The sequence below is a fragment of the Mastigoproctus giganteus genome, chromosome 9 (genome assembly GCF_048544385.1).
Source record: "Mastigoproctus giganteus isolate SK-2022 chromosome 9, ASM4854438v1, whole genome shotgun sequence".
Lineage (NCBI taxonomy): Eukaryota > Metazoa > Arthropoda > Arachnida > Uropygi > Thelyphonidae > Mastigoproctus > Mastigoproctus giganteus.
In genome coordinates this window covers 30,356,686-30,379,141 of record NC_143583.1, presented here as the reverse complement: position 1 = coordinate 30,379,141, position 22,456 = coordinate 30,356,686, and the positions used below count along the sequence as shown (strand labels likewise).

At 39.4% G+C, this 22,456-nt stretch overlaps 1 protein-coding gene across 1 annotated transcript in view; it reads right to left on the bottom strand.

The window, feature by feature from the left end:
- Positions 1-22,456, bottom strand: part of LOC150080130 (histone H4 transcription factor-like) — a 242,316-nt gene that overhangs the window by 63,480 nt on the left and 156,380 nt on the right. Inside the window, exon 7 of the mRNA XM_090382061.1 lies at positions 17,871-17,991. Coding sequence (XP_090238187.1) covers positions 17,871-17,991 — 121 coding nt within the window. The remainder of the gene's footprint in view (positions 1-17,870; positions 17,992-22,456) is intronic.

Genomic DNA, 22,456 nt, shown 5'->3' with positions numbered 1-22,456 from the left:
AGAGCTTGAAGGACAGGGAGCATACCCTCGAAGGATTACAAGTGAGGGGCCCATCAAGCTCTGAGCTGCCCACACCAATGCCAGAGCTTGCACTTGGTCATCGCGCAACACAGCGGCAACCCCCAAGGCAGAATGCGCTGGTCCCAAAGGAACTAGTATGGTTGGTGACTCTATTGTCAGGAAAACGGGAAACATGCTTTGTAAAAAGGATAGGTGGAACAGGACCAGGGTATGGCTGCCAGGGGCAAAGGTTGATGACATTGTAGAGGGGATATCATCTTTTAAGGGCACAAAAGGTGATATAGTTGCACACGTTGGCACAAATGATATTAAGAGTAGGAGACCGGCGGTATTACTTAACAAGTACAGGATACTGATGGAAAAAAGCCGAGAATTGGGGTTGAATTTGAAAGTGTCTGCAATTCTGCACAGACACGATAGGAGGGAGTATATGATGAGAGCCCAGTCGATCAATTCGGCCCTGGAAAGATTGTGCAGGGCTCAAGGGGTAGAATTTTTTTCAGCCTGGTCTGTACTTGTTAACAGGAGAAACTGCTTCTACAGGGATGGGTTACACTTAAATAGAAAGGGTGCAAGAATGTTTGCTGATGCTATCGAGGCAGTGCTAGGTGGGTCTGCTAGGCAGTGTTAGGTGGGTTGGAAAACTGCTAGACTGGGGGGATACAAGGACTAATAGATTAACATTAGCCACTGGCAGAGGAGAAAGTGATTCTTGCACTGCTTCTATTGGAATGAGCAGCAGCCTGGAAAATAAGATGCAGGATATTTCAGAGACTACTGGGAATCATGGGGGTACAAGTGAACACATGGGTTGTGTTAGGGTGGCTAAGAGGAAGAGAACGTGCATGTATACTTGCGTGTACACCAATGCTAGGAGTTTAGTAAATAAATTTGATGAATTTGAGGTATTGCTCAAAACATCAAAGGCAGATATTGTTGGGATTTCAGAGACGTGGTGTCACACAGATATAAGGAATGCAGAACTGGAATTTGGGGAGTACAATATCTACAGAAAGGATAGACATGATAGGAAGGGAGGAGTGGTTATGCTATTAGTTAAGAAACACATAAAATCCAAGGAAGTGAAGCCAGTCGACATCGCTGGACAGTGCAGTGTCGAGTCAGTTTGGTGTGACATAAGCATTGGGAGATCAAAATTGAGAGTAGGAGTGTGCTATAGGCCTAATGACTCTGATGAGTATAACAAGAATCTGATGAGTACAGAGAAATAGAGTGGGCCAGTAATTCAGAGAGTATTATAGGGGGACTTTAATTTCCCAGATATTGACTGGAATTTGGCGGCTGGTCACTCACACACTAGCAAGGCTTTTGTGGATGATTGTTTTCTACATCAGCATGTTCGGGAGGCAATTAGAGGGAGTAATACTCTTGATTTGATTATAAGTAGTGATTCTTCAGGCATTAAGAATCTGCAGATAAATGAATCACTAGGTGGCAGTGATCACAGTGTTCTGAAGTGGGAGTTACTCAAAGAGGTAACTACCATTAGGGGTAAAGGTAAGGGGTATTGTTTTCGTAAAGGCGACTACGATGGACTGAGAGAGTATTTAAATTCTATACAGTGGGATCAACTGATGATGTTACCAACAGCAAATTCAAAATGGGATGCATTCAAATAACTTATCTTGGAAGCTACTAGGCTTTACATACCAACTAAGAAATATTGTTCAAGGTTTAGGCCTAAATGGATGTCAGATGAACTAATGAGGTATATGGCAGAGAAGAAAAATGCATGGGATACATACAAATTAACACGTGACACAGATGCCTATGATAGATACAACTTGATCTGTAACCAAGTTACAAAGGAGGTTAGGCAGGCGAAGGCAGATTACGAGAGATCCTTGGCAAGGGATGCGAAGAAAAACAGCAAAGAGTTCTTTACTTATGTAAACTCTAGAAGGAAGGGGATGAATCAGATTGGTCCACTTGATATCGATGGGTCAACTGTTGATGACCCTGCTCAGGTAGCTAACAAACTAAATGAATATTTTGCATCGACATTCACACATGAGGAGTTATTCAGCGAGGGGAATGCCAGAGGTGTATTCAACTCTAGCAGTAAGCTAGAGAATCTTGTAATAACTGAGAGGAAAGTGGAGGAAAAACTGTTGAAGATAAACACAAGAAAGGCACCTGGGGTGGATGGGATCTATCCAGTTATATTAAAGGAGGCAGCAAACGAAGTAAGCAAACCCTTAGCCATAATTATGAGAGCTTCCTTGGACTCAGGGGAGGTACCCATGAACTGGAGATGTGCAAATGTGACGCCAATTCACAACGGAGGATCAAAGGTTGACACAAGTAATTATAGACTTGTGAGTTTAACTTCTGTTCCCGGAAAATTAATGGAGGTACTGGTTAAAGAAGCACTGCAGGATCTTCTAGACAAGACTTCAGTTATAGCTCGGACACAGCATGGTTTTGTTAAGGGGAAGTCTTGCCTGATCAATTTGATTGGATACTAGGATGCAGTCACAAAAGAACTGGATGCAGGGAATAACTTTGATATTATATACTTGGATCTTAGAAAGGCTTTTGATACTGTTGCACATGGAAGACTGCTGCAGAAATTGGAGCAGTGTGGCATTGGATGCAAATTGCTGCTATGGATAACGGGGTGGTTGAGGGGGAGAAGACAGAGAGTGGTAATTAATGGACACTGCTCATCGTGGACTAATGTTATTAGTGGAGTCCCTCAGGGTTCAGTATTGGGTCCTTTATTGTTTTCTGTATGTATAAATGATATTGATGATGGTATATCAAGCTTAATGTCCAAGTCTGCAGACGATACGAAAGTTCGCAGGGTTGTCAAGGATACTACTGACACTATGCTGCTGCAACAGGATCTGGAAAGGATGAGCAGATGGGCTGAGAGGTGGCAAATGAAGTTTAACATTGACAAATGTAAAGTACTACATATGGGGAACAGCAACCCCAGAGCAACGTATCAACTCTGTGGTACTACACTGACAGTAGTAGAGAATGAAAGGGACCTGGGGGTGGTTGTGCAGGCAGATATGAAGTTCTCTGAGCAGTGCAGACGGGCTGCAAGAGTAGCTCATGGAGTATTGTCAATGATATACAGGAATTTTTCCAGTAGGGATAAGGTGGTGATTATTCCCTTGTATAAGGCAATGGTCAGGCCACACCTAGAGTACTGTATACAGGTCTGGAGGCCTCATTTCAAGAAGGATGTAGAGATGCTGGAACGAGTACAGAGAAGGGCAACAAGATTAGTGAATGGAACAAAGGGATGCTCTTACAAAGAAAGGCTTAAATTTTGGAAATTACAGTGTCTGGAGACTAGGCACCAGCGAGGTGATCTGATAGAGGTATACAAAGTCTTGAATGGTTTGAGCATGCTCAATGCTGATGGGATTCTTCCTCTTGCTCAGAATAATCACCTGAGAGGGCATAAGTTCAAATTGAGGAAAAACAGATGTAGGATAGATGTGCGGAAATTTGCCTTTAGCCAGCGGGTGGTTGGTAGGTGGAACAGACTTCCATCCCTTGTCGTGGAAGTTGATAGCCTAAATAAGTTTTAAGGCTCAGCTGGACAGGTATTTCGAACGAACAGTGGGGTGAAGTGGAAGTGGTTATTTTTTATTTATTTATTTTACTTTATTTATTTATTTATTTATTTTTGGCTGATGCTGCATAAGCTTGCTTTCTTGCATCAAATGCCTCTACTAATGCTAATGCTAATATACGAACTGTGAGCTGTCAGACATGCAACTAGCGTATGGATTAGCAGAGGGCAACAGACGAGCCGCTCAACGAATTTATGGAGAATGCTTCCCAGACCGACATGTACCGGACCACCGTTTGTTTGCACGTGTGCATAAAAATTTGTGCTATTATGGGTCATTTAGAGGTAACAGTAGTGGGGCAGACCACATTCGACGCAAACTCCAGCAATGGAAAAAAGTGTGTTGAATGCCGTCCAGAATAATCCTACTACCAGCATATGTGCCATTGCCTCTGCCTTAGGAGTGTCTCGTTGCAGTGTACAGCAGGTCTGGCACGATGATTCCTTACACTCCTTTCATCTCCAAAGGGTTCAGTTACTGCTCCCCCAAGATCATCCTGTACGTGTGGCTTTTGCGCAGGGTTTCTCCGAGAAAGTGTTCAAGACTTGAATTTTCCAGCCTATGCTTTGTGCACGGATGAGTCTTATTTCACTCGAGAAGGCTTATTCAATCAGCACAATGCTCATGTGTGGGCTCACGACAACCCACACGGTGTACGCCCCCACACGGCACAACATCGCTTCTCAATAAATGTGTGGGCAGGTATGGTCAGTGACTGCTTAGTCGACCCATACCTGTTACCATCCTGCATGAACTCCGCTAAATATCGGATCTTTCTTTAACAAGTTCTACCAGGGTTACTTGACGATATTCCAGCAAATGTGGAACGCAACATTTGGTTCCAACATGACGGCGTGCCTGCACATTATGGAAGGTGTGTTCGTGACCATTTGAACAGGCGTTTTTGGCGTCAATGGATTGGCCATGGTGGACCCGTTGCCTGGCCCCCACGCTCACCTGATTTATCGAGCCTTGATTTCTTTCGGTATGGGGCCCTCAAATCTTTGTGTATGAATTGCCTGTGGAGATGGAAATGGATCTCATGGCCAGACTCGTCTGTGCTGCTGCTACTGTCAAAGAAACTCCAGGTGTGTTGGACCATGTCCGCCAATCCATGCTGCATCGGTGTCACGAATGCGTCACGTCTCATGGTGGAACCTTGGAGCATCTGTTGTAACATCAAGAAATGCATCCATCTCGTACTCCATTGTTAATATTATGTCAAATAAATTTTTGCCACTAATTACTGTCTTGTGTCATTTCTGCTTCTTGTGCCTCTGCTACTACTTTCCAGTGACATTTCCAGTTATGGGTTCCTATCAGAAATCAGAAATTGGAAATTATAGACCAATTAGCTTGTTATCCCACATCTAGTCGTTCACAAGGGTCATTACTAACAGATTAGAAAGAATACTTGATGAGAATCAGCCGAAAGAGCAAGCTGGCTTTAGGACAGGATTCTCAACTACGGATCACCTTCACGTAATATCACAGCTAATGGAGAAAGCAAATGAATATAAAACACTATTATGCCTGGCATTTGTGGATTATGAAAAGGCATTTGACTCCACACAGCATAAGGCAATGTTTCGGGCACTGCAAAGACAAGGCACAGATACCCCATATATTATGATTTTGAAGAAAATATATGAGTGCTCCCTCCTTTATTAGACTAGACAAAGAGAGTAGGAAACTTAAAATCGAGAAACGAGTTCGACAAGGAGACACAATATCTCCGAAGCTGTTTACTGCTGCCCTTGAGGAAGCTTTCAGAAGATTAGACTGGTCGCAGAAAGGAGTCAATGTGAACGAAGAGTACCTAAACCACTTACAATTTGCAGATGACATTGTGGTCATAAGCCACGATCCCAAAGAATTAGAGGAAATTCTTAATCAGTTATGCACAGTTAGTAAGGATTTTGGACTAAAGATGAATATGGCTAAAACAAAAGTAATGATGAACAAGTATGTCACAGAAAGGGAAATAATGATTGAAGGAGCAGTAATTGAAAAGGTGAAGTCATACTTATCTGGGACAAGTTATTAGCTGTAATAATGATAAATGGCTGGAAGTCAAGAGAAGAATAAATTTGGGATGGATAGCATTCAGAAAATATAGTCACATACTGAAGAGCAATATCCTAGTTTGTCTGAAACGTAAAATAATGAACCAATGTATACTTCTCACCGTGACTTTTGGAAGTGAAACTTGGGCACTCACCAAAAGAATGGAAGAGAAGCTGAGAACTACACAGCGAAGAATAGAACGAATTATATTGGGAAAATCAGAGTGTTAGATAAGAAGAGAAACACATGCATTAGGCAGCAATCTCATGTAAAGGACATTCTTATCAAAACTAAAGAACTAAAATGGTCTTGGGCAGGACACAGCTTGAAGACATGATGACAGATGGACTAAGAAAATAACAGAATGGTACCCAAGAGGAGCTAGAAGAAAACCTGGAAGACAAAGGCAGAGATGGATAGATGAAATTCATGAGTTTTTGGGTAGTAAATGGATGGCCAGTGCTCAAAACAGAAGGAACTGGAAAGTTGCTGGAGAGGCCTTCATCCTGCAGTGGATTGAAAATGGCTGACGACGATGATGATGCAATTCACATTTCTTTAGATGTTACCTACCTCTCCTAAATGTTTGTACCAATATTTTTGAGACACCCTGTATATATATACATATTTTTTATTTTTATTATTTTATTTATTTATTTTTTTTTACACACACTCATTCATCTTTTTTCTCACACAGCATGGGGTGGGATGCAATGATGTGTAATGTAAATTTAAATACTAATTAAAACTAGGGTTACTGTTTTTTTTTTTTTTTTTTTTTTTTTTTGGTAGCTGTTGGCACATAGGCTTCTGTGGCCATAATGCACCTCCAAAGGTTTTTGCAGTACTTTGATCCAAGCCCGAGGCGGGAATCGAACCCGCGACCTTGGTGGGTAATACTTGCGACTCGGTGGGTAAAGTGCCAGGCAGGCACTTTAACCACCCAGCTAGGGTTACTGTGTACCTAACTGTAGCATTTATGATTTGTGTTCTTTTTCTCACACACTTTCATTCATTCTTCTAGGTCTCATTTAATTTATTCGACTCTTGCTTTCTGCACTGCACTCTTTTGGGCACCTCAACTTACTGTTATTCTTCAGTTGTGATGCAGGCCTCGCCGCAAGTTTTTTTTTTTTTTTTGCAGGCCATGGGAGAATGCAGTGATAGTGTTTATGTGATTAATAAATGTTTGTTAGTATATATAAAGTTGTGTAAGTTATTTTTAACTTTGTATTCTTTCAGCCAATTACATTTGCTCTTTCAGTCATTCCCATTCACTCTCTCTTTCCCCCATGCTGGTCACTTTTTCTTTCACCAAACTGATATTTATTCCCTTTTGCCATAATTCCTAGTTCACTCATTGCCCAGCCTATTCATTCTGTCTTTCAATCAACATTGCATCCACTTGCTACCAGCTACTGATATTTTTCAACTAATCTGCTTCCCTGGCTGCCTGTACATCTCTCCCCCACCACCCTACATGGTTACTTATTTGGTGTGGGGCCCCAAGTTCCTACACATGGGTAGTCCCGGGGAGTTTTGTCATGTCAGGGTACTGTTTTTCTTTGCATCCTTTGCCAAAGATTTCTCGTAATCTGCCTTCGCCTGCCTAACCTCCTTTGTAACTTGGTTACAGATCAACTTATATCTATCACAGGCTTCTGTGTCACATGTTAATTTATATGTACCCCATGCATTTTTCTTCTCTGCCATATGTCACATTAGTTCAGCTGAAATCCATTTAGGCCTAAACCTTGAACAATATTTCTTAGTTGGTATGTAAAGCCCAGTAGCTTCCAAGATAAGTTCTTTGAATGCTTCCCATTTTGAATTTGCTGTTGGTAACATCATCAGTTGGTCCCACTGTATAGAATTTAAATACTGTCTCAGACCATTGTAGTCGCCTTTGCGAAAGCAAAAACCCTTCCCTTTACCCCCGATGGTAGTTACCTCTTCGAGTAAATCCCACTTCAGCACATTTATGAATAAACAATTGTACAGAGAAACAGAGTGGGCTAGTAAATCAGAATGTCTTATAATGGGAAATTTTAACTTCTTAGATATTGACTGGAAGTTATGGATTGGTCACTCGCACACTAGCAAGACTTTTGTGGATTAATTGATTGATTATTTTCTGCAGCAGCATTCGAGAGGCAACCAGAGAGGGTTACCAGCAGTAATTATTCGGGTATTAAGAATTTGCAGATAAAGGACCACTAGGTGGCAGTGATCACAGTGTATTGATGTGGGATTAACTTAAAGATATACAGGTGACTCCCGTTTAACACTGGTAATTCGTTCCAGAAAAACAGAGTGCTAAGTGAATCAGTGCTAAGCGAGCGCAGCATTCCCATAAGGTAACATATGTATTTGTGAGTTGTGGTCGGTGCCATAGGATACAGTCAGTCCTCGTATAGCACGATAGTTGTGTTCCTAGAAACTCTCGTGTAATGCAAAATCGTGCAATATAAACAACAGGCCCTATGGGAAAAATAGGGTTAGGTGCCGACCACCCAAGATTGAACACACAATTGTAACCAAAACATTACCAAATACAATAAATAATCTTAATAAAATACTTATGTATTTTATTATTAGGACTATTACGTAATAAAATATTGCTAATGGTTTTGCTTCTATCGTAAGCAAACTTGTTTTTTGTTTGATTTTCTATCCAAACAGATGACAGCCGTTCCATCTCTTCCAATTCTTTGTGTCTTAATTTAATGGATTTTAATTACACTTTGAGTTGTTCCTGCTATGAAAGTTGTTTTTATTTTCTCTGCATTCTTTGTAATTCTCGGCGTTGCCTCATTTAGGTCTGTAGCACGTGCAATATCATATGGCCTTTCATTTCACTCAAAGCGTTTCACAATTCAATTTTATATTTTTTCTCTATTGACAGAGGCGGAATGGACATAAGCCTTACCGGGAAAACCCCGGTGGGCCGGAAGCCGGTGTGATTTTGGCCATAAACCATAGTATGAGGCCACTATAAATTTTCCGGGGTAAGAATTTTTGACCCAGTCCACCTCTGTTTATTGATATTGCTTTTCTTTTTCTCTCTGAATCTGCAGTGTCTTCGCCAGGACGCTTCCTTTTCACATCTTTTAAGTATTTTACTAATTTTAAGGAATAAAGCACAATTACAAAACGAGGAGGCACGCTTGATATGCATAAACAAAGCTGCGCGTGTAGCAACTGAATAAACAACGTAAAGGCAGAGACACATTACACCTCACATTTTACTAAAGAACATTTCTAGGGGTTACTACCATAAAACAATAAAAACAATTTCCAGTTGCGTTTCTGCTTGGAATCTTTTATAAACTGGTAGTAAACTCGATCTAATTGCATTTGCGATTATACCAATAGCTGGAATTGTGTTAGTTTTTACGTTATTATGATGAAATGTGTTTCCCCTTCACTGATATAAAAAACAAATACATTTTCAAAATCTTCTCTTCATTCCTATCATGTTGCGTTCGGTTGGGGTGATTCTGCGTTCGACTGCCATTTCTTGTAAACACAAAGGCGAATCGTGCATAAGCGAATTTGGTTCGTGTTATATAAGATATCGTTCCCCTATTTATAAATCGTGTATGATCGAATTTGTGTAGTGTAAACACGTGTTATACGAGAACTGAATGTATTTCCTAATCCATAATAAACGGTAGTGAAAAGATGCACAAATGTCGGTCAAAATATTTAATATTCAAATATTTGTACATATAAAATATTCTGCATTACATGCGTATATAATTATGTGTTAATTACTTACGTATCAACATTAAACTTAAAATTCCAATTAAAATCATGAATTTAATTGATCTAAATCGATTTAATTGATGAATTTAATCATTAAAAATGTGTCAATTTTGGGTTGAACTTTGGCTCTCTTCCAAATAAACTAAAAGGGATATTTATTTTAAATCCCTCACAGCGTTACCACCCAACAATAAAGTCAACTGATCCTGCGCCGCTTTGAAACCTGGCATGTTTTTTTCTTCTTTCAATATGAAACTTTTAGGCATTCGTTTCCACAGAAGTCCTGCTTTGTCTATGTTAAAAAACTTGTTGAGAAGTATAACACATAATACCCCTCTTCAATAAATTTAACAAGTTATTTTTTGAAAGTTTCGGCTCCTTTATCTGCACTTGTGGCTTCTCCCTGATTTTAAATCAATTCAACCAGCCCTTACCAGTTTTAAATGGTTCCACAATTTTTTTTTTTAATAATATTTAACTTAACTGAATTCTGCATTGGATATTATCTTCAATAAAATTAGTTAGTCTTTCCATTTCAATCCTAATAGCCGGCCTGGCCCTAGTTGCCTGCAGTAGAACAGCTATTTCCCGCTGCTAAAATTAATTCTTTCTTTTTTTATAACTGTTCTTACAGATAAACTTGCATTCTTTGCAAGTCCTAAATTATGGCACACGTCCACTTGTCGTTGACCGGAATCAATTCGCTTCAAAATGTCTAATTTAATTTTCAAATTCAGTCTTTTTCTTACATTTATAGTCTTCGTACTGCGCCCAGATGTTGTTTCTTTTTCATTCTTATCGGCCATTATTAACTCTTCGAAAATGTAACTGCATTGGTTGCATTAATTACGATACAATGTTCAAGTCAGCTGTCTGTTATGCATGATGTCTAATACTGTACTGAGTGATGACTAGACTTCGGATAAATGCATATAACACAAATATTACATGCAATATACTTCATCATTTTTTCAAATGTTGATCTCAGAACTATGTAAGAACTGTACTGCAATTAAATTAGCATGCAAGAAAATTTCACTGAGAGTGGGAAACGTTTTACTGCCGTTTTGCTATTCATTTTCAAGCTATCGACTCCATCAAATGAAACTATTTTGTTTAATATGCCAAAAATGCAATCTGTAAAAGAGCATTATAGTCAGATATGGGTTATAATATAAGAACAGCATTATAGCGAACTGCTTTATATCTCGGGGGCCTGCTGTAATTACCATTAGGGGTAAAGGGAAGTGGTTTTGTTTCCGTAAATGTGACTATAGTGGTCTGAGACAGTTTTTAAATTCTGTACAGTGGGACTAACTGATGATGTTACCAACAGCAAATTCTAAGTAGGAAGTATTCAAGGAATTAATTGTGGAAGCTATTAGGCTTTTCCTACCAATTAAAAATATTGTTCAAGGTTTAGACCTAAATGGTTGTCAAATGAACTAATGAGACTTGTGGCAGAGAAGAAAAATGCATGGTTTGCATGTAAATTATCGGGCAACACAGAAGCGTATGGCAGATATAAGCTAGTCTGTAATTAAGTCACAAAGGAGATTAGGCAAGCGAAGGTAGATTACGAGAAATCTTTGCAAAGGATACTAAGTAAAACAGCAAGGACTTCTTTACTTATATAAACTCTAAAAGGAAGGGGATGAGTCAGATTGGTCCACTTGATATCAATGGTTCTACTATTGATGATCCTGCTCAGATAGCTAACAAACCGAATGACTATTTGGCATCTACATTCACACATGAGGAGTTATTAAGAGAGAAAAATTCCAGAAGTTTATCAAACTGTAACGGGGTGCTTAATGATTTTGTAATAACTGAGAGCAAAGAGGAGGAGAAATTGTAGAATTAAACATAAGAAAGGCTCGTGGGTGGTGGGATCTATCCAGTTATATTTCTTGGGGGCCTGCTATTGTGGTAGATTGTGGTATTGCATCAACTGGTGCAATACCACCACTTTGCTTATTGGAGGCTTGAAGTGGTGGAACCCATGTTTAGTCTCCAGAGTAAGTTCCGGTCAAACCGTCCCCATGTCTTCCATCATGATTGATGATGGAAGACATGGGGACGGGTATGATTGATGACTTTTGAGGTTATGATGAACATCGTGGCAAGATCGAATCTTTCCTACATTTCAAGGGTACAGCTATAAAACTGTGTTCGCAGGCTGGCTGCTAGTTAGTACACCGGACCAAACCTATTGGTAACTCTCTAGGAGGCTTCCAGATCAGCTAGTGTATAATCTTGCTACCTCTACTCTCCCAGACAGGACTGGAGGGAGTGCGCGTAGTGTGTATGCAGGGGGCATTGTCGAGGCCACATTATGTCAAGGATTTGGGTATATTCTTACCATGTGTATGCCATATCCAAAAATTTCATTACTTTGTACAGGATGTCCCACCCACTTTTTCTTACCATTGAATACACCATGAATTGTCAAACTAATAGAGTAAGCTTATGTGCGAAAAGATCTAAACCTCTCAAACACTTCCTAATTCATTTCACAAATATACGTGGTCTCAATTCTAATCTCAACAATGTCCATTTCCACTTGAAGTCTGCCAAACCCTATGTACTTTTTCTGACAGAATCTCAGTTATCGGTTGATTCAACTACTGCTCATCTCAGATGCCCAAATTATTCACTGTATGATTAATTTCGCCTCAAAGGTGGTACTTGTGCATATGTCCGTTCTGATATTCCATGTCAGAGACTTGGTAATTTGGAATCTCCTCTTTTCATCTATTCTGGCTTAAAATCTCTCTACCTCATTGTGTCAAATTCATCTGTTGTCTCTACCGTTCTACCGATTCCACTAATCACTTTGAATTCTTTGACTTCTCTTTGCAAATTGACTTTCTCCAGTCCAACTTTCCTAACAGTGAGGTAATTTTCCTTGGTGATTTTAATGTTCACAATTCCAGCTGGCTTCCGTTTTCTAGTCACACCGACCCAGCTGGTCGAGATGCTGAGGCTTTTACTTTTTTACTTTTAACTTTTGCAATTACTAATGACCTTGCACAGATTGTTCATTTACCTACAAGAATACTGTACAATCCCAAACATACAGCCAACACGCTTGATCTTTTTCTCACAAACAGCCCTTCTAAGTACACGGTCGAAGTGAGAGGTCCTTTAGGCACCTCAGATCACAACTTGGTGATTGTCTCTTCTCCAATGAAGCCTTTATCTCATGGCTATTCCCAACCTCATATTGTTTGGCATTACAAGAATGCAAAATGGGATGACCTGAGAGATTTCTTTTCTTCTTTACCTTGGTCGGATTACTGTTTCAAAACTTCTGATGTCGTTTGCTCAGATCATGTCAGTGAAATTATTCTTGCAGGAATGGAATCCTTTATTCTACACTCCACTTTAAAATCTCGTCCTTTATCTAAACCTTGGTTTTCCAATAAATGTGCTAAGGCTGTTCAAGAGAAGAATGTTGCATATCGTAATTGGCTTGTTTCTAATTCTTCAGTTTCATTTTCTGCCTACACCAAAGCTCGCAACAATTGTAAAGCAGTTATTAATCAGTCCAAATTAGAGTTTGAACAGGCTAAGAGTAGAAAACTTGCTTCTTACCCTAATGGTAGCCGAGCATTCTGGTCTCTTGCCAAAGCTACTGGCCGCAACTTTTGCCCATCTCTGCTCCCACCTCTGTCCAAATCAGATGGTTCTGTTGTCACTTCAGCCAAGGATAATGCTGACCTGCTAGCATTCCATTTTTCTTCCAACTCGTGTATTAAAGATCTTGGTAAAACACCTTCCACCATTCCCAACATGCTCCATTCAATGCCTCCTGTGATCGTCCGTGAAAAGAATGTCAGAAGGATTTTGACGAATCTTGATGCTAAGAAAGCTGCAGGTCCTGATGGTATTTCTCGAATTGTTCTCAAAACCTGTGCTCCTGAAGTTACTTCTGTTCTTTGCCACCTTTTTTCACTTTCTTATTCCAAAAGTGTATTTCCTTCTGCTTGGAAATTTGTTCATATCCAGCCAGTTCCTAAAAACGGTGACAAATCCCTCCCATCCAATTATTATCCCATTTCAATTACTTCTACTCTTTCTAAAGTAATGAAGAAATCAATTAACCGCCAACTCTTAAACTACCTAGAAACCTTCCGTCTGATCAACGATCGCCAGTATGTATTCAGTCAGCGTCGATCCACTGGTGATATTCTGGCTTATGTTACCCATTTATGGACTAATTCAATGGAAAAGTTCAGCGAAATACAAGCAGTTGCTCTTGACATCTCAAAGGAGGCTTTTGATCGTGTTTGGCATAAAAGTCTTCTAAACCAGCTTCTATCTTATGGTTTGCCAACTGTTTTTTGTAATTGGTTATCCAGTTTTCTCTCTGATTGCCCACTGAGGGTGATGGTAGATGGCTCTGTCTTCTAATTTCTCCACTAATGCTGGTGTCCCCCAAGGTTAAGTTCTTTCCCCTACTCTTTTCCTCTTGTATATTAATGACATTCTTCCGTTGACTGGAAATCCTATCCATAGTTTTGCCGATGATAGCCCATTGCATTCCAGTTTCCATTTTGAGAAACCTTGTTCTGCTCAATCAGCTTCAACTTCTCGAAAATCTGCTACCAATTCCTTAAATGCCGATCTGCAGGTAATTCTCCAGTGGGGCAAAGACAACTTAGTTGATTTCAATCCTTCTAAAACCCAGTCTTGTCTTATACCTCACAAAAAGAATTTTTCTGCTCCTGTGCTTATCTTTGGTGACGCTCTGATTTCTAGACAAAATGATATATCTCTTTTGGGGATTACCCTGACTTCTAATCTCTCTTGGCACAAGCACATTACAAATATTGCTTCCTCTGCATCTAAAAAACTTGGTTTTCTTTTTTGCTCTCAGCTTTACTTTTCTTCCAAACAGCTATTCACTCTGTACAAATTGCAAATCTGCCCTACCATGGAACATTGTGCCCACATCTGGGGTGGTGCCCCCAAAACCTTTCTCAGGCTTCTTAATTCCATTCAGAAGAGGGCAATTAGGTTAATTATTTGATTCATCTCTAATAGAGTCTCCCAACTTGCTGTCTCAGACGTACTGTTTCTGCTGCATGCCTCTTCTACAGATACTTCCATGGGCACTCTTCTCCTGAATTGTCTTCTATAATTCCGTGTCTCTCTTTCAAAACAGTCCGAACACGTGCCACCACCAGCCAACATCCATTTACTGTCCAACTTCAAATTCACAGAACCATCTTCCTCATTTATTCATTCCACTGCCGTTTTCTGGAACAACCTTCCTTCGTATGTATTTCATGAAAACTACAGTGTACAGAAGTTCAAGTCTAATGTCAACAAATATCTTCTTCTCTCAACCTCCAACCCAAGCACAGCACTAAGTACTATAGGTTCCAATACCTCTTGTGTTTAGGGTTTACATAAAAAAAAAAAAAAAAAAAAACTGTAACAGGGTGCTTAATGATTTTGTAATAACTGAGAGCAAAGTGTAGGAGAAATTGTGGAAATAAACATAACATAAGAAAGGCTCCTGGGGTTGGTGGGATCTATCCAGTTATATTAAAGGAGGCGGCAATTTGAACTAAGCAAACCCTTAACCATAATTATGAGAGCATCCTTGGACTTAGGGGAAGTCCCCATGGACTGGAGACGTGCAAATGTATCCCCAATTCACAAAGGGGGGGGGGGATCGAAGAGTGACATGTTTAATTACAGACCAGTTAGTTTAATTTCTGTTCTGGGTAAAATAATGGAGTCAGTGATTAACGATGCATTTCAGGATCATATAGACAAGACTGCAGCAATAATTCAGACAGAGCATGGATTTGTCAAGGGGAAAGTCTTGTCTGACAAATCTGATTGGATAATATGTAGTTACAAAGGAACTGGATGCAAAAAATAATTTTGATATCATATACTTGGATTTCAACAAAGCTTTTGATACTATTGCATATGGAAGACTACTTTACAAATTGGAGCAGAATGGTATTAAGGGCAAGTTGCTACAATGGATAAAAAGGCGGTTGACTGGGAGAAGTCAGAATGGTAATCAATGGATGCTGATCTTCGTGGACTAATGTTATTAATGGAGTTCCACAGGTTTCGGTGTTGGGCCCACTGTTGTTTTGTATATTTATCAATGATATTGATGATGAAGTTGTGCTAAGTGTTGAAGTTTGCAAATGATACAAAGGTTGGCAGGGTTGTTAATGACAACAATGGCAATGTCCTACTACAACATGATCTAGAAAATTTGAGCAGATGGGCTGAGAAGTGGCAACTGAAGTTTAACATTGACAAATGCAAAGTACTGTATATGGGCACACCTAACCCCACAGGAATGTACCAACTGTGTGGTACTACACTCAGGGGGATAGAAAATGAAAAAGACCTGGGAGTAAATGTGCAGTCAGATATGAAGTTTTCTGAGCAATGCAGACTGGCTGCCAGAGCAGGTCATGGGGTTTTGTCAATGATATACAGGAATTTTTCTAGCAGGGAAAAGGAGGTGATTATCCCTTTGTATAAGGCAGTGGTCAGGCTACGCCTTGAGTACTGCGTACAGGTTTGGAAGCCTCATTTTAGGAAGAATGTAGAGGTGTCTGAGCGTGTACAGAGAAGGGCAACAAGATTGAAGAGGAGAATGAAGGGGTTGTTTTACCGAGAAAGGCTTAAGTTCAGCAAACTGCAGTGGCTGGAGTCTAGGCACCTGCATGGTGATCTGACTGAGGTGTATAAGGCCTTGAATAGGCTGAGCATGCTGAATTCTGATGGGATTCTTCCACTTGCTTAGATTATGAACCTAAGGGGGCATAAATTCAAATTGAAGAAAGACAGCTGTGGAATAGATTTGCGGAAATTTACCTTTAGCCAGCGGGTGGTTAATTTCTGGAACAAACTTCCATCTACCGTTTTGGAAGTTGATAGCTTAAATAAATTCAAGGAATAACTGGACAAACTTTTAGAGGGAATGGTTGTGTGAATTTTTTTTTTTTTTTTTTGGCTGATGCTACATCAGCTCATATGCTTGTTTTCTTGCATCACATGCTTCTATTACTATTACATTATGTGGAAATAAATAATTAAATTTCTAAAGGTAAAAACATAGACACAGACTACGTATATTTGCAAATTAAATGGTTTATTGATTTGTCAATGTTTTGGATCCATTTTAAGATTCGATTCTCAAGACAAGTTACTATAATGTATGGATGACCACACTCTTCTGAGAAATACTGTAAACAGTTTACAACACAAATAGATTATTTTGATCAGACCTTTTATAAGCAGTGCCGAACTTCTGTTCTATCTCTCAAATGGGATCAAAAGGGGGCATAAAAGGTAAAGAGAATAAACATATTTAACTATTTTTTGTTATAGACTGATGTGATTTTGGTGTAAACTCCACACTCATACAAGGATGTCCAGTAAAATTCACACAGCCATGGTGGTAACGTTTCTCCATATTTATTGTCAGAAAACCTATATTAATCAGAGAAAAACATAGCCAACCTTAAAATGTACAGAGCCGACAACTGACCACATGCATGACCCTGTTACAACAGATAATTCCTCCTCCTACATCTTCTCTATTTTTGTTTCAATTTCATTTAGTAGTGATGGTTATTTTCTAAAAATTTTTATGGAAATCTTATTTTTTAAAAACTGTGATATATTATAAAATGTCCGTATCCAGATTTGGAATTAATTAAAAAAGTTAGTTTACCAAAACCTCATTAATCAGTGTAATGTATAATAAAATATCACCAAGAAAAAGAACACACTAACAGAAACTTATAACTGGACTTAGACAAATTTCTCATCATCTCACAGTACAGGCCTCCAAGACTTGTACTGTATACAGGTCTGGAGGCCTCATTTTAGGAAGGGTGTAGAGCTGTTGGAGTGAGTGCAGAGAAAGGCAACAAGATTAGTGAATGGAACAAAGGGTTGCTCTTACAAAGAAAGGCTAAAGTTTTGCAAATTACAGTGTCTGGAAACTAGGCACCTGCAGGGTGATCTGATTGAGGTGTATAAAGCCTTGAATGGTTTGAACATGCTAAATGATGAGATTCTTCCTCTTGCTCAGAATAATTGCCTGAGAGGGCATAAACTCAAATTGAAGAAAGACAGTTGCAGGATAAATGTGTGGAAGTTTGCCTTTAGCCAGCATGTGGTTGATTGCTGGAACAGACTTCCATCTGTTGTTGTAGAAGTTGATAGCTTAAATAGATTCAAGACAAACTAGACAAACATTTGGAGCTAGTGGATGGGTGAAATTAGAATATTTGTGGTTTTTCTTTTCTTTTCTTTTCTTTTTTTTTGACTGATGTTATATAAGCCTGCTTTCTTGCATCATGTGCTTTTACTAATGCTAATTTAAAGATGGCTTATAAAACTTACCTATAATCACAATATTCACAAGAAAATGGTTTGCTTTTAGAATGCCGATAGGTAACATGATTACGGAGACTGGATGGACTAGGGCATGTCATGTCACAATAGGGACACTTATAATGGTTAACTATAAATTCATAGAATAAAAAAAATCAGGAATTAGCTATCAATGTGATAAGAAACTGCTACTGTAATGTACTCTTCAGGAAAAATCATAAGTATATTGTTCTATAAAGCATGATAATACAGAAAGTATTATCATGCTTTATAGAACAAAATGTATACAGCCACTCCCTGACTTATGTAAGGGTTGTGTTCTGCAGAACTTTATGCAAGTCGAATCTTACATAAGTTGGAATTTCCCTAAATGATCACGCAGCATTCACAACTATGCACCCTGAATTTGATTGAAGACAAAAAAAAAAAAAAAAAAAAAGAGAGAAGTGTTCGATGAACATGTAAATTATTTATTCAATTTTTTTATCTCACACACGGGAAAAATTAGAAAAGTGTGCTTCGATATATACAATAAAAAGATTAAGACAAGTACCCAGTACAAACACCTTATAATCAAAAATAATATGAGAAGCTCAAGATAAATGGCATTGATCAAGGCCTAGGGGGCATGGAAGTACAGAGCCTGGTGGTGCTGACAACTGTGGTATCGGCAACGTTAGTAGACAAGAGATGCCTCACTAATTTCAAATGAGAATATATAATTAAACATCCCTTGCTATCTAATTTGATTAGAAATTAAACAGATACAAAAAAATCATCCTTAAAATATATTTTTGTTGCCTAAAGAATTTCACTTGGCGGCTTGCAGGTGTCTGGTTGACCCACTCGCTGGATGAAGGAGAGGGGATGGGAATAACATTGGCAAGTTTTACCTCTTGAGCATCGTTGCCAGAATGAGCGTCTCCAGCTGATAAGTATGGCACTGCGGAGGTTGAGCCTTCATCAATAATTTTTTCCAACTGGTAACTTCACTGCATAGTTTAAAGCGGAAACCAGAGCGATGCATGAACCTATTAAACCACCAATTGTTTGCCATGAACTCTGCTTGGGGTTTGCCATATTTATCCTTAATATATTCATAAATACTTCATGCCTTTACTGGAATGGCCATTAGACTCAGGGGCACTCGCTTCTGAATCTGATTTTCCATCCATATTATTAATAGCTTTTCCATCTCCATCTATTGCTTATGGGATGCAAAATACGTTTCCACGATTCTATTTAAGTTTGTACTGGCCAGAAAGTTGAATTTACATAAGTTGAGTGTTATGTAAGTTGGGGAGTAGCTGTATTTATATCATTCTAATAAAATAATTAAACTAGACATTAAAATAATTATAATGAATTAATAATTAGATATAAAATTTCCCATTTCACTTATATATAATACTTAGTGATCAATGAATTATTGATCACTAATGGAGTATGTAATGGAGTATGCTGCATAGCTAGTAATATAAAAAGCCGAACAGCTTTGTATGCTCTAGAGCAGTGGGGTAATTTGCATCAGGCGTGCAAGTCAAAGTGATAAAGTAGCAATTAAGGGATGTAATAGAGATCTCACCGAGTTTCAAAAGAGCATGATCATGGGAGCTTGTGTGTCGGGCGCATCCATATTGGAAATGGCATGTCTTGTTGACTCACAGCCCACTGTGGTTAAGGCATACAAAGAATGGTGTTGAACCACAACCTGCTGACAGAACCGTAAAGGATTACACAAGGCAGATGCTCATGGTGAGTGAAGGGTGCTACATGTTGTATGGGCTGATAAAGGTATATCAGGCTTAATGACAAATGGCAGCTGAAGTTTAACATTGACAAATGCAAAGTACTGCATATGGGTAGCAGTAACCCCAGAGTAATGTACCAACTGTGCAGTACTACACTCGGGGTAGTGGAGAATGAAAGAGACCTGGGGAAGATTGTACAATCATATATGAAATTTTCTGAGCACTGCAGACAGGCTGCTAGAGAAGCTCATGGGGTTATGTCAGTGATATACAGGAATTTTGCTAGCAGAGATAAGGAGGTGATTATCCCCTAGTATAAGGCAATGGTTAGGCCACACCTTGGGTACTGCATACAAGTCTGGAGGCATTTTAGGAAGGTTGTAGAGCTGCTGAGATTGGTGAGGGGGGAACAAAGGGTTACTCTTACCAAGGAAAGTTTTAGTTCTGCAAATTGTGGCATCTGGAGACTAGACTTTTATTGGATTGAGAAAGCTCAATGATGATGGGATTCTTCCTCTTGCTCAGATTACACACCTGTGGAGAAAAAAAAATTCAAATTGAGGAAAAATAGTTGTAGAATAGATGTGCAGAAATTTGCCTTTAGCTGGAGGGTGGTTGATTGGTGGAATAAACTCCCATTTGTCACTGTGGAAGCTGATAGTTTAAATAAATTCAAGGAAGAACTGGACAAACTTTGGGAACAAATGGATGGGTGAAAAGGGGAGTTTTTTTGGCTGACTGTATAAGCTTGCTTTCGTGTATCTTATGCCTCTACTAATGCTCGGTTACTATGCTACAGTTGACATCACAATACAATATGGGGAATACAAGAACAATATCCCAAATGATGATGCACTGCACACTCAGTTGTATGGGTTCCACAGCAGATGACCCAAGAGAGACACCCTCTCCTCTCCGCTGATCATTATCGATGGTGAATTGGTTGGATAAGTCCAAATACCTGGTGCAACATGCACCAGGACTTGTATTCTATCATGCCTTCATGCATGATACAATACAAGTCCACAGTCCCATCGTGCATGGTGTCCACCATCCGGGCAGGTGACTGTGGTTGCTTAATATGGGGCATGTTTCGTTAACAAGAACTAGGACCACTGGTGCGTATGGACTATTGTTCCGGTGAGGTCTACCAGCAGCTCTTAGGAAACTATGTGCACCTGCCAAGTTGCATTCTTTTTCCAGACAGTAACAGGATCTTCCATGACGATAATGCACCGTGTCATCAGGTCCACACTGTAGACAAATGGTTTGAGTACACATCTTGATTGGCCTCCAAAATGCCTGCCCTCAATCCAGTTGAAACAATGGTATGTTTTGGAATGGACATGCAACCATCATCTATTCATGCTGTGGAAAGTTGTGTATCAACATGGGTGCAGATCTCTATGGACATCTTTAGATGTCTAGCAGGGTTGATGCATAGGTGAATAGTGGTTGTTGTGTGTGAGAAAGGTGACCCAATGTTGCATTAGGTAGGCAGGTGGTCATAGTAATTGTAATAGAGGCATATGATGCATGAAAGCAAGCGTATGAGCTTATGTAGCATCAGCCCGAAAAAAAAAAAAAAAAAAAAAAAAAAATTCACACAACTATTCCATCTAAAAGTTTGTCCAGTTCTTCCTTGAATTTATTTAAGCTATCAACTTCCATGACAGATGGAAGTTTGTTCCAGAAATTAACCACGCACTGGCTAAAGGCAAATCTCCACACATCTATTCTACAACTGTCTTTCCTCAATTTGAATTTATGCCCCCTTAGGCTCGTAATTTGAGCAAGTGAAAGAATCCCATCAGAATTCAGCGTGCTCAACCCATTCAAGGCCTTATACACCTCAACCAGATCATCTTGCACATGCATAGTCTCCAGCTGCTGCAATTTGCAGAACTTAAGTCTCTCTTGGTAAGAGGCCTTCATTCCCCTCACCAATCTTGTTGCCCTTCTCTGTACACGCTCAAGCAAATCTACATCCTTCCTAAAATGACGCCTCCAGACATGTACACTGTACTCAAGGCATGGCCCTACCATTGCCTTATACAAAGGGATAATCACCTCCTTTTTCTTGCTAGCAAAATTCTTGTATATCACTGTCAAACCCCCATGACCTGCTCTGGCATGTCTGCATTGCTCAGAAAACATCATATCTGACTGCACAATTACTCCCAGGTCTTTTTCATTTTCTACAACCTTAAGTGTAGTACCACACAGTTGGTACGTTTCTCCAGAGTTACTTCTACCCATATGCATTACTTTGCATTTGTCAAGGTTAAACTTCAGTTGCCACTTCTTAGCCCATCTGCCCAAATTATCTAGATCCTGTTGGAGTAGCACACTGCCATTAATGTCATTAACAACCCTGCCAACCTTTGTATCATCTGCAAACTTCGACACTAAGCCTGATATACCTTCATCAATATCATTGATAAATATACAAAACAACAGTGGACCCAACACCGAACCCTGTGGGTTCGGTGTTGGGTACACTGTTGGGTCCATGTAATACATCTGCATAACCAACTTATATGTGCAAATGGAATTGCATATTGTGATCACTACCCATCGATAACTACTCTCTCTCTCTCTCTCTCTCTCTCTCTCTCTCTCTCCTTCTACTTAATCTTCTCTTTATGCACAGCAGTAACTTGCTCTCAATGCCACATTGCTCGAGTTTAGCGGTCTTTTATGTGCAATAGTCAAAAGCCTTCCTGAAATTCAAGTATATGATATCAAAATTATTTTTTGAGCTAACAGGTCTGTAATGTAATTACTGTCACCTTTGATCCTCTTTATGAATTGGGGATACATTCACACATCTCCAGTCCATAA